Source organism: Xiphophorus hellerii, chromosome 2, assembly GCF_003331165.1.
Source record: "Xiphophorus hellerii strain 12219 chromosome 2, Xiphophorus_hellerii-4.1, whole genome shotgun sequence".
In the NCBI taxonomy this organism is placed as follows: domain Eukaryota; kingdom Metazoa; phylum Chordata; class Actinopteri; order Cyprinodontiformes; family Poeciliidae; genus Xiphophorus; species Xiphophorus hellerii.
Genome location: NC_045673.1, coordinates 11162435 through 11176014, shown reverse-complemented (window position 1 = coordinate 11176014; position 13580 = coordinate 11162435). Strand labels below are relative to the sequence as shown.

General features: G+C 36.6%; 1 protein-coding gene across 1 annotated transcript in view; it reads left to right on the top strand.

The window, feature by feature from the left end:
• The window catches only part of mef2aa (myocyte enhancer factor 2aa), a 73472-nt gene that overhangs the window by 30722 nt on the left and 29170 nt on the right, over positions 1-13580 (top strand). The window contains 1 exon segment of the mRNA XM_032583456.1: positions 3107-3310. Within this exon segment, the coding sequence (XP_032439347.1) occupies positions 3107-3310 (204 nt within the window).

Below are 13580 nucleotides of genomic sequence, written 5' to 3'. Positions count from 1 at the left end.
TGTCCTTTGTGAGTCCAAGTTCTCCTGGGCTCTCAAAAGTCCACATTTTCAAAGTGAAGCTGGCACTTCACAGACTCCTGTGTCCAAGCATATTATTGGAAAGTTCAGTGGGAGTAAAAAAAGTGTGGTAGAAAAAAGTTCACAGCCTTAAGAGGATTGTGAAGCAAAACTTATTTGAGAGCTTGTGGAAGATTCAGAAACCATGGACTGTTGCGTGAGTCTTTGGTTCAAGGACCACTAGACAGAAGTATCCAGGATATGGACTGAACTGTTGTAGCTTGTATTAAACCAGAGACAAAATGTCTTCTCTAGACTGAGGAGAGAAAAAAGGACTAGACTGTCTCTCAGTGGTCCAAAGTTCTCGGTTTAGATGAAAGCATTTTTTATCTTGTTTGGAAATAAAGAGGTGCAGAATCTAAGCTTCTTGCGTGAAGCTTCCATAGTTACTGACGATTTAAGGAAGCATTTTGTTGATGTCTCTGAAGTTTGAAGTCACATGGAAATACTTTTCTCCAGTACAGCAGTTCAAATCTTTTTTAAATTGTTTATTGTCATTTTCTGAGGAAACTAATTTGTTGTAGGACATAACCATCAAAATTAACATACACAAAGGCATCAAATGTATCAATCTGTGTTTAATGATTAAACATAAGGTATGAGTATCACTTCTTGAATCAAATTAGTAAAAAAATTAACCTTTTGATTCTAGTTTAAGTCATTAAGATTCCCCATTACCGTCGACTGGCCGGTGTTGGAGCGGGAGATTCACTCAGTAGGTTGAAACAGAGCAGAAACTCGATGTACTGTGTCCTGTTTAAGACCCCCCTCCCAAACCTCATGTTGTGTGCTCCTTTAAAGCATAAGCAGAATAAAATGCACAGTTCTGTTTTTGTTCAGCAAATGTCATTTTAGAATTTGGTTTGTCAGATTAGTACACCGAATAGAAAATGATAAAAGGACAGGCTCTTCTGTGTCCCCAGAAAGGAATAATGGTGCTTTGTAATTACCTGCGGTGTGGAAAATTTGAAATTCGTTTATGACAGATGTACTGACCCCACTGCCTCTGCGGTCGTAGACAAACTCTGTGACACAAAGTCCACACTGTGTTTTATATCAGTTATGAAAACAGAGAAAAACTGGAAGCTGCAGCCAATTAAGGTCAAGCAAAGCCCAATCATCTGCTCAACTCCTCTATTAGTAGGTCAGTGAATATGGTGGAGTACAGACCTATACACCACTCTGTGTCTGTAAAGCATAACTTTTTATATATTTACATCCACTCCACAAAGTAAAGGTCCAATATACCAAGAGTATGGTTTAATGTATATATATATTTTTACCAACAGCTAAATAAGAAAACAACTTTGTTTGCCTTGTCCATCTTTGTAAGTTAGTTTCTGGTTTTAGAAATGAATGCAGTCTCTTTGTAAGGAGGTGGTGTAACATAATGACATATGTGAATGGGTCAGAGGCAACCACAGAGCTGCAGAGATACAGAACGAGAATCACTTTGCAGAGAGGCTTGCGTTACTGTTGGAGTGATGTATGACCCAAAGTCCCATCTGACTGCTCATGTTACACGGCTTATTCTGCACTACAGTGATAGCTTTCCGTACATGGAGTCAGGGGCCACAGTAATGTATGGACCCGTGTTGCTGCCAAAGGTCTGACTCAGCTTGCTTACTCTGACCTCTGGCCTGATAACTAGATGTTTCAGACATGCAATATGTTATTCCAATCACAGCAAAGAATGGATGAGTTTGTTAGTGGCCATCTTGTTTGCTGCAGTATTGCTATAAATTTGATCATGGTCAAATGTAATTTAGAATTTTTTCTATCTTACATGAGAGCAGATATTATGTTTTCTGACAATCAAAACATCGATGGATGATGACCTGCAATAATAATATTGTCTAAAAAGAATAACAAATTCACAAAATCTTTATCAGTTACATAGATAAATGTGGCTTCCACATTCAGGTTAGAGAAATATGTCCAGTAATATGTCTTCTGCACACAATGGCATCTCAACAAAGCATCAATTTAGTTCAGTAATTTAATTCACAAGATTTTGATTTATTTAATTTTTTGATTTAGATGTTTATGTTTGTACCTAATTAAAACCTAAAATTCAGTTATTCAGAATATTATAATCTTACATATGATGACGTGTAAAACTTGTGTAAGACTTTTTACTGAAAAGTGTAAAACTCCTGAAGAGTATGTCCATGTACTATAAATTGTATGCACTCAAAACTTAAGTAGGATTCCTGTTTTCATAAATTACTGCCTTAGGGTGTTGTTGGAGGAAATCAACATGTGGCCCTGCTGATGTGTTATGGAAGCCCATCCTGCTCTAACGGGGCCTTTGTCTTGTCTTATATTCCTGGTGAAGGTACTCCATAAACTCTCATTTACAGTAGCATTGTGGCAGATATCGGTACGTTTGGCAGCATGGGCAGATGGCAAGTCCAGCTGAAAAAACGGAAGTCATCATTTCCATAAACCCTGTCAGAGGAGACACATTTTCTTTGGTGACTTTGGACTTGATAAACACAGAACATGGTGCACCAACATCTGGAGTGTGACATTGTCCCTAAAATCATTACTGACTGTGAAAACTTCACTCTAGACCCACCCAGTCAACTCTTCCAAGCTCTTGAGTGGTTAAAATCCACTTATTGTTAATATGTTACACTGCAGTTTCTTAGAAGCTGAATTTTGAGTTTTCATTAGCCATAAACCACAATTTCCAATGTTGGAGGAAATAAACTCTTGGAAAATTTTACTATGTGTGATGAATCTATATTTATATGACTTTCTTATGACATAGTAATGATATTCTGATTCATGTTCTTTAAATGAATTATAATTTGAATGCACTGAGCAGTGGTGTGGTTGTATTTCTGCATTTGCTTAAAGATGTTATTACTCCTTTTAAACAAGAATTTCTGCTTCAGTTTGTATGAAAAATATTTACACCTGTTCAAATTTTACAGATATATCTTACCTGTTTGATTACATTTACTTTGATCCCCCTTTTCGGTGAGAGAAATGTTTTTTTTCTCTCTCTCATGGATGGTTTTGTTTTGTGTCCCTTCTGCAGGTTACCTTCACAAAGAGGAAGTTCGGGCTGATGAAAAAGGCCTACGAGCTGAGCGTACTGTGTGACTGCGAGATAGCCCTCATCATTTTCAACAGCTCTAACAAACTGTTCCAGTATGCCAGCACAGACATGGACAAAGTGTTGCTGAAATACACAGAGTACAATGAGCCCCATGAGAGCAGAACCAACTCTGACATTGTAGAGGTGAGTGGGAATTCTTTTTTTCTTCCCCTTTATGATTTATTACTCAAAACCTGCGTTCAGACACATTAGTTTGGGACCACATTAATAATTTCAGGGCTGGAATCCGATTTTAAAATATGTTCATTTCTGGAGCATGGCTTGCCGTGTAAATACTGCAGGAGTAGATAAACAAGTCAGGAAGAAGTAACAATTTCCTTCTAGTCATCACACAGATAGGGAACAGGAGGTCTGTGCTCCCTGATAAGTTCAGCTTCTCTTGTGTGAGTCAACGGACAAGAAAAACCTATCTGCACAGGCATGCACGCAGTCGCTCCTGACCACCAGTGCTGACCTCCAGTGTTTCCCATAGATATTGTACCTTTAGAGCTCAGGATCCAGGCAGCTTCTCAGCACACTTAGTCATCAAACCAGTTGCTGCTGTATTTTTAGCAGAAACACACTTTATAGCATATTCTTCAATGCTCTGTGGAGAGCACTTGGGTTTCCTGGCAACTCCTGCCTGCCTGGTGACTACCGGAAGAGTAAGCCACTTGTTATGCCAGTGTACAGAATTGTCAGCCAAAAGTGTTAAAGCCAGAGTAAATAAGAATAATTAGGGACGCATACTGTTCCAAACATCTTGCACTGGCACATGTGTGGTTTTATCATTTCAATTCAAGATCTGCTTTCTTTAAAGGGGCCGATATCTTCATTCTGACTGCATAAAAGAAGACACAATGAATGTTATTGCCTATTGATAAAATCATGACAGTCAGTGTTAAATTAACCATTAATCTTTATTGCCATTATCTCAAGTGCCCTACGAGTGCGGAGTAAGATACTTTCTATTAGATGCAGAATGCTGCTCCATGCCTGCACTGTTTTTACTGCCACCTGCCCACTACACGTGGAGAACTCGTATTGCCACTGCACAATTAACAGACTTTGAGAGTTTAAGATGGCTGAGATTTGAAAAAAGGGAAAAATTCAAGAATCCTTGGTTTGAAAAGACTCTCACTTGGAGGAATTAGTGAAATTGCATGCAGTATAAAGAAGTCAGCTGCAGCCCATTATCTTTTATTTATGCCGCTTCTGCTTGTGAATTACCTGCTTGGCAGAGCTGCAGAAGAGTGTTCTGGCATCCTCATGTAGTCACTTCTCCATCAGGGGCCCTCCAAGCAGAGTAGAGGCTCACCTGCATAAAAGATACATGGATACATGCCTTATGTAACAGTGACCACAAAGTTGTTTTTGCTGTGACTCTAAAACCTGTTTTTTTTAGAAAAGACTTGCTCGATATTGAGTTTTATAGTGATAGAAACAGTCAGCGTATTCCCAATCAAGATGTAAATATGTATTCTCTGTATGCAGTCATGTGAAAAAAATAAGACATCTCATTAAATATGTAGTTCTTTCAAAATAAATGTTCACATATTAATGTCCTGCCTTTCTAAGATTTCATAAGACGGGTCTTGATTTAACCATGGTGTTCACTGTCAATTCAACAACACACTAAACTAAATGTCTTGAGTTTTAAACAGCTTAAGCCTCCTACAAAATGTTGAAGAATATCATGTGCACCAGTCATGTTTTTTTCTTTTTGTTGTTGTTTTTTTACATGGTGACTAGCTGCAACAGAAACTTTTCACAGAGAAAATGGAAGACAAAACATTTTAACAGCTTTTACCCATTGAAAACGTATCACTTGTAATCACTACATATAACCAACATTAGACTACTAAGAAAGACACAAACTCAATAATTTGCATTTCTTTCATTTCCACAAAAGTATTTAACCTCAGATTGTAAAAAAGAATAAAAAAATTCTAAATACACGATACTATAATTTCCAAAATAAAAGTAAAATTACCACACAAAGTGCCTGAGTTTATTTAGTCATTCCATCTATTAACTGTTGTACTGTTTGTGATTAGATATGTGTGTATGCATCATGTAAATAATAGACCTTATATTTGCTTGGTAAATAAATCCCTTTAATTTTATTATTTTTAGATCATACTTCATTTGCTTTAATAGAGGCATATTCCAGCCATTCAGAATATGGCTGAATATTTAATATTCAACTGTTCAATCTTTTCAACATTCGTCTTCAAATCCAGATCCTTTAGGGATGGTGTCCTGTAACACTAAGATGTGTCCCTTGTACAACACACCTGAATAAAATGGCTGAATTACCTTCACAGTATGCAATCAAGTTCTCCACAGTTCTGTTACTGACCTCATTATTTGACTCATTTACTGAAGCAGAGAGACATCTAAAAGTTACAGAACTCCAGCCCTTTAGAACTGAAGTTGAAGACCTCTGCTTTACAATGACATTGGCTGCTTCTACATCAGTGGCCTCAAACTCCAGTCCTCAAGGGCCAGTGCACTGCAACTTTTAGATATATGTGCTCTGCTGAAGAGATGTCTGGCTCCAATATTAGCTCATTAGCAGAGCTCTGTAGAACCTGACTGCATGTTAGTGAAGCACTTTCATCATTTAATTCAAGGGTGTAGGACAAGAGACACATCTAAAAGATTCAGGACTTTGGCCCTCGAGGACTGCAGTTTGAAACTACTGCTCTACATAACAAAACCAAAGAAATACATTAATAAAGGAGAATTACGTCAGTCTGTATAAATTTTTGTCCACACACTCTCAGCTGGAACCACTTTGAAATGACAAATGACAACGCTGTGCTGGCTTCAGATGGCGTTTTGTCAGTACATTGCAGTTGCTGTCTGAATCTAGTTAACTCTCTGTCTGAGCTGTACACTGAGACTTTCCTTGTTATAGAATGTACATTACTTGTCAGGAAAAATATTTTGGAGAGACTGTAGTAATGGATTGGGAGAAATGCTTAATCTTACATGAAAAAAATATCTACTTTAATATGCACCAAATCTCTACACATGCTCATCTGCTGTATGCTTTTGTGAAGCACATGGCGGAGCTGGAATGTACATGGGGGATGATTTTGCACCAGTGACCCCGAGTTGATTCCTCATTCATTACTGCTGGCTGCTCTCGAGGAAGCGGCCCCTCTCTATAAAAAGGAGAGAACAAGCTGCTGTTGTCTCAGCTCACTCATCAAACATCTTTGCAAATATGGACAACTAACCTCTGCCTGCTACGTCTGTGGTAAATGTTCAGAAATAAAACAACTGAAGAAGTAAAAGAAGTGTAGTTGACAGCATTAGCATAAATATCTTCCCATTTTTGGTCAGCGACAATCTGTTTAGCCCAATATCAAATTGCTCAGTTGCTCACATCTTTCAAAATTGGTGCATCTCCAGAATGGTACACATCTCTGTACACTTCTCTGAAGAGACGGTGCACATGTCGTGATGGGAAGAGTCCATCGCTCCCTCATTTATCTGGTGAAATGGGCCTCACATGGGGACACTTACAGTGGACACTTATCTAAATTCTTAAATTGGGTTAAACCAATCTGATCCACGCCAACAAGCATGTGCTCATTTGTCCAGTTTGGGAGGCAACAGCTATTCCCGCTCACATTTTTTTTCCTTTTCTTTTTCTCCAGTAAGCTTTTTTCTGTGTGAAAAACTAAATCAAAGGTCACATTCCTGCTCAGTAGTACCATCTGTAGATAAAGGCTGAGCTGTGCAGTGTGGGAGAACAGTGTCCATGTTTTCCACAGATGGATGAATGTCTTGGCCACAGTTTGATAACCCAGTGGAGGTCTGTGGACTTTGTCTCAAACTTGGCTCGCAGTCCAAAGCAGAGCAGTAGGTTCAGATTATTTTCCTAAATGTGTGGTTAACCTTACCAACACTACAGGAAACAAATCAGACAATTTCTTTACATTTCTGTTAGAAACTGAATCTGTTTTAAAAGTCAAACAGCAGTACAGACCACAATAAAAAATCTAAATGTTTTCCACCTTTCATGAGGCATTTGTGATGCAGATTGCAACTGATAGTGTTCTGTGCACTTTTTCAATAGTTGGTATTCTTGGCTACAGATCTAATGATTTAGAGTGGATTTCACTAACTTGAACAAGATTTAGATTTACTACTATGATTTCGAGGACATGTACCCATCTGCATCCTATAGCTATAAATAAAGTTTTCAGAGAGGTTATAATGAATCAACAGATCTCATTGTAAAAAGGTATAGTCAAGAGAAGGGTGCAAAAGTTTCACTGCATTTAATGAGACAGAATGAAAAGATTTGTCTATAATAGGATAAAAATAGGACAATAGACAATGTACCAGGGAGACTCCCAAAGGCCCACAGCACCATTAATGAATCTGCAGAAATTTCTGTCAGCTATTAGTTATGTTCAATACCAGATAAAAATGTTTTGTATTTTCCATATGCCTGGGTTAGGGACTGGGGTTTCAGTGTTAATGCATTTTTTCCAGGCCTGCCTGAATCTTCAAAAATGTGTTATCTCCTGATGAAATGCATTTGAGGACTGCAGTGAAACATGGTGGTAGTGACATAGTGGTCTGGGACTGCTTCTTCATGCATTGAAATGTTTTTTCTTGTCAAGGTAGATGAAATTCCCAACATTTTTCATTATGTATAAAAATTAACAAAAAAATGCTTAATTTAAAGATAACCTTAGCTTAATCCAGGGCTAAATTTTTGGGCTCTTTCATAACCAAAATTTTTAAAATAAAACTTTTCATTATGCACGCTTATAAAACTAGGTTATTGTTGTTATTGTTGCTGTTTTCTCCAAATATTCCCATTATTTGTTTATTTTTTAAAAGTGAACTGGACAGGATATACCATTAAATATAATTTATTAAAATTTATCTCTATGATGTCACAAAAACCCACCATTTTAACAGGCTTTGTGTTTACTTTTAAAGCCACTTTATCACATTTGAGCAAATTTTATATGAAAGGTTTTACATTTGTTTCTATTGTATTACTTTTATTGAATTCTCTATATTTCACAAATGAAAATGCTGCTGTTGGCCATTAGATTAATCTAATAATATTTAGTCTCTCTGTTCACAACTAATGACATTTTGCTTGAGCTGCACTAAAACCTCACACTGTTCTCCTGCATACGGAAAGAAGGATGTCTGTGTTTCTCTGAAACAAGATGGTAACTTCATAAGCACCATTTGGCATCTCTCCGCCCTCTCTTTGAGCAATTTGGTACAATTAAGGAACATTGTACCGGTTAGGATTAATCAGGTTTGCATGCACACGGGATGAACATTGAGGCAACACTTAATTATAATCGCATGAAATCAAGGTTGTGAATAGACTTTACCCCAATTTCAGTAAAATACCAATGGCTTTTTCAAACAACCAGATTGCGATAGATGCACAGAATTGACATTTCACTGGTCTCCTTTGTGTTTTTACCCTGATGATTTGTGAGAGTAAACATCCCCGAGGTCATTCATAGGGAGATTCGGCCATTGTTGATATGACTGAGAAAAGCAGAGAATTGTCTGTGCTTTTATGACAGGCTTACTTCCGGTCTCACAAGACCAACACAGTGAGGGGAAATGAGCATAAAATTATCAGGTGATTTCCATCAGGTTTTCATATCATTGTCAGCGTCATCTTTTGTTAGGAAAGGATCCGCATTAATAACTTATGCAAATGCAGACTGTTGTTGAATGTCATCTGAGTCAAACTGTTTTCCATCATCTGTGTGATATTTGTCAGATGATGTGGAGAACAATCAATGCCTTAAATGAGACATGCAGTTCAAAGAAAAAGTAAACATTAATATCAGTGATGGGAGGAATCTGTTTGAAATCTTAGGGCTCAATAGGCACCATGAGTTTTAGACAGGAGATATTTATGTTCGTCAATCAAAGACTGAGCTGTGATTAAGGCTCATTTCTGTCTTAATGAATGCAAATTGGCACATCTGCTATGGTGGTCTAGCTGTCCAGACTCTTCAATTAGTGTGATTGATCAATTATCCTCATGCCAGTGGCTCACTAGAAGTGGAGGCTGGGGAATGGGTGAGGTGTGGGGGTTGGGAAAAGAGATGAGGGAGCATAAGGAAAGAAAAACTCCAAAACATGCGCTTAATAAATCAGATTTTTATCTCTGTTTAATAGACAGATATGTATCCCAATAGAATTCAGCAAAGCTCTACATGCTTTTATTCTTATTTTTTTTTATCATAAATTCTCCTCGCATTGTTTTTTTTGAGCTGATCTGAAATCAGAGGGCTCAAACTGCAGCTGAGCAATTGTGATATTACCTAATACGTCTTGTGTTTTGGCATCCCCCGCCTTGTTTGTACAAACAAATACACTGTTTGCTTTTTAATTTATTCCCTCCTGTCATCAGCAGAATTTCTGATCAAATATTTATAAGAGAAAAAGAGCTCCAGCCTTGCAAATATTTAATAGATCAGCACTCAGTCAACTCTGAAGTCTGTCTGGTGCAGTTTATTTGTGCTGTTGAACAGTGACTAACAATCCTTGCATATTATAGCACACTCATGAGATCACTCCAAGTAGACGGGGCAGATTATATCTTGACAACCTTTTTTGAGAATTTAAATATGCCATTGTTACACAAAATGTAAGGTATGGGCCAGTATAAGATGATGAATGAAAATACAATCTCTTCAAAGTAACGTTTACACAAAAATAGTTACGAAAAAGTTAAAACACATTTATTTAACACAAAATGACATAACCCCACTGTTCATAAAGCAATATAAGATGTTGATTATTATTTATAATAATGTGATCTGTAACTTGTTTTTATTTAGATTTGTATTCATCAAAATTATAGAATGTGGCTAAATTCAGTTATAGTTTAAATACTTTGTTTATTTACAGGATTTCAAGTCTTTTTGCTGTTTTGCTCTTCTTGTAATTCAATCAATTCTTTCTTCTTTTGCATTGTTCAAACTCAATTTATTTACAATATTCTGAAGTATAAAGCATGCACTATCTACAACTATTATGGCAGGCCAAAACTTCAACACTCTAATTCTTTACACATATTTAGTAAAATTGTCCATGATTTTCTGATAGGTTTTCATAGGCTGTGAACAGCAGAGCCCAGTATTTTTTTTTCCTTTTCATCTCATTTAAAAGAAGAAATAAACTTGTGAGTGTTCTTCATTTTGGATGAATTAGAGCAGTAGGTTAAATGGATATAATGTCAGGTCTCTTTAAAATCTTTCACCTTCACAGGATTTACTCTTCTTCCCTCATTCACCTGAGTGTAAAGTCACCGTTGCTGTCTATGTTTCACAGTAGAGCTCTCAGCAGCAGAGACGAGATTTCTACTTTAAGCTAAATCAAATGTCACCACTGTTGACATAGATTTATTAGGTTGATGTTGATTTTCTGAGGCTTTCAATATATATGAAAATGTCTAGCTACCCGTTTTTAATATTACTGAAAATATATGTGTACTTTCGGCTTCTCTGACTTATTGGACTTATATTAAATTTATTTTTACATACAATCACAATCCTCCACAAGTTACTGGACTTATATAAAGTTTGATTGTAAACATAATGCAATTCAAATATATTAATATTCTTTGATATGTGATATATCTATATGGTATATGTATTGTTAACCTAGATAAAATTCATATTAAACAGATAATATGTATAGAAACTTTTATTTTACTGGTCAAAAACTCTGGCTTAATCTTATGTATCTTGCTATGTATTGCAAATTTTTTGCCCAGGTCCCTCTTGAAAATGAGATCTAGATATCTGGTTAAATAAAGGATTAATAAAAAATAAAATAATATGTTAGCTACATGATTTAAACAGTTTGGACAGTGACTGAAATGTTAGGTAAAAGTAACACCTAATAGTTGATTTCAAGTGATTTAGTTAGTCTCTTGACTTTTGGGTGACAAAGTGTCCTGCAGACATCCAGTCCTCTACTGGTTTTATAGTTCATAGTTACACAGTCCAGACAGTAGACTAGGATTAAAAAATACATGCAGTATAAAAGTAAAGAAAAACACTAACACCACATAGCTAAAGCAGTGTGCAAAACTAAAACATGAGATGTTGTAATTAAATTTAAGCATTGAAATTTGTGAAATGTTTAATCATTAAAAAGTTGCGTTTAACCCAGGTCATCATATTACTTTTTAACTGGTATTTGAACAGCTCACAATTAGGAATGTGATGTTATGGAATTATTTTTAATAATAAGCTTAGATTTGCAACATTTCTGTTTGTTTTAAAGCAGTGATTGTAATGCCATTGAAATAAGCACAAGCCTAACATATGAGATTTGTGCAAAAGATGCAGGACATTTACGAGATGTTCACAAACGACTGAATCCGAAACATAAATGCAGGATGCATTTATGTTTGCTTTCTGTGTGCGGAGTATCACTTCTGGTGCAAAAGGCATCTAGCTCATTTTGAGAGTTTTACAAGCAGTTATTAACAAAGGTAGCAAATTTGTTAATGGTATTTTATTAATCGGTGTCACGGAGAAATGAACAAACACACAACAAGTATTTCAAACTTTTGTTGGGTGGAGAGGGAACTAGAGTGGATTATGGTCCCCATTTTAAAGCTTATGTTTTAGTTACAATTATATACAATTATTTTAGCTGTCCTAACATGTATGAACAAAGTCCAAAATATTTATTTGGTAACACGTTGAACAGGGCAACCAGGCCATCCCAAAAACTTCGAGCATTCGTCTACAAGTAAGCCCAACAGTAGCTGCTAGACAAGTTATAGGGACAATAAGATCTTAAAAGAGACATTGTTTGGACAGTTAGAGAAGACTTTCGTACAGCTACGGTTAACATGTGCTTTTTGGAGGTTAAAACAGCTGCTTTACTTTCAGTGCTTTCTGCTTGTGTCTGGGGTTACACATCTGAGACAATACAGTTGATGAACAATCAAAAGGCTCAAGTACAGTTTTAATTGTTGTTTCATTTTAAATTGACAACACAGGCTGAATTCTATCACTGTAAACATTAAAATCAGTCACTGTTTCATCTGTACTTCTTTGCACTTTTAAAAGTGTTTCAAAATAGTCTGGCGGATTCAGTCCTCCAGATCCTTTGAACTAGAATCATATTTTCTGCTGTGCCATGTTATTGCAATGGAGAAGACTGTCACTTGTTGGAATATAAATTCAAAATCTGTTAAGCTGGTTTTTTTTTTTATCTTGAGAGGATTTGTTATTAATGCAGCAACATACAGCTGTCAATGTTTCTGTGATCCTTTTACCACGTCTTCCTCTGGGCTGAGTGTTGTAAAAATGAGCCACTTCCTGTTTATTGTGTGACCTCAGTGATCAGTGTACCTGAGACAAGACATTTTACCCATAGGTCAAGTATTTCAGTTCAGGTCAGTTCTGGAGTTAGGCTATGTTACAAGTTAAAACAAATACTTTCTGTTCAAACAGCAGTGGTGTGTATTTTTGGAATTTTGTACTAGACAGGCTAAAAATAGACCACAAACATTGTAGGCAAATAGAATCAGGAGCTTTTCTTGACGGCCTTTCTATTAGTTACATATAACTTGTGGTTATGTTAGTTTGCATGGAGAAACACCAAAAGTGGTACACAGTGGTGTCAATGCTACATTTAACTCTCTCCCCTCAACCTACAACCTTACATCTTCAAGCTGATATCTTTTTTGAAGTTGTCTGCTGAGAGTTTTTAGAAAAATCTTCTCCAACGCGGGCAGAGTTAATTGTTCCATTGTGAGCAACACGCTGGGTTTCAAAGTGCCCCTTTTAATAGGACAAGGACTCGTTTTCCTCTGGGTCTTTAGAGGAAAAAAGGGTCACCCAGCTTCCATGTGAGTGTAATGAAACATTTGGTTGAAATTTTGTTTAGTTAAATCATATTACTGCATACTACTGTAAAATTTGTTATCTAATATAAGGAGCTTAAGTTTACTTTGTTTCATTTTTTTAGTTTACTGAAGAGTAAATCTGCTTTCCTGTTTTTCCTGTCCCCTTTAACTTGTTGAATGGCCAAACTCTATTACCGGGCCTTCTTTGTGTGCAGTTTGAAACCCATCATGTGCTGCATCTCATTGTTTTATTATGTTCCCGCTCTGTCTGTGTGTGTTTGTGTCTGCGGGCGTGTGTGTGTGTGTGTGTGTGTGAATGTTGCTTGTTACCAGGTTACTGCTAAGAGATTTTTGCTTGGCACATGTCATGCTTCATTGACGTCAGAGCCTTTTTTTCCTATCCTCTCAGCTACATCGCGTATGTCTCATTTCAGAATGAGGGTCTTTCAAAGAGCTTACAATGAAAAGAGACTCAACAGCACAGGCCACGAACAATGTACGTTGTTTTAAGCCATTTGTTTTCCG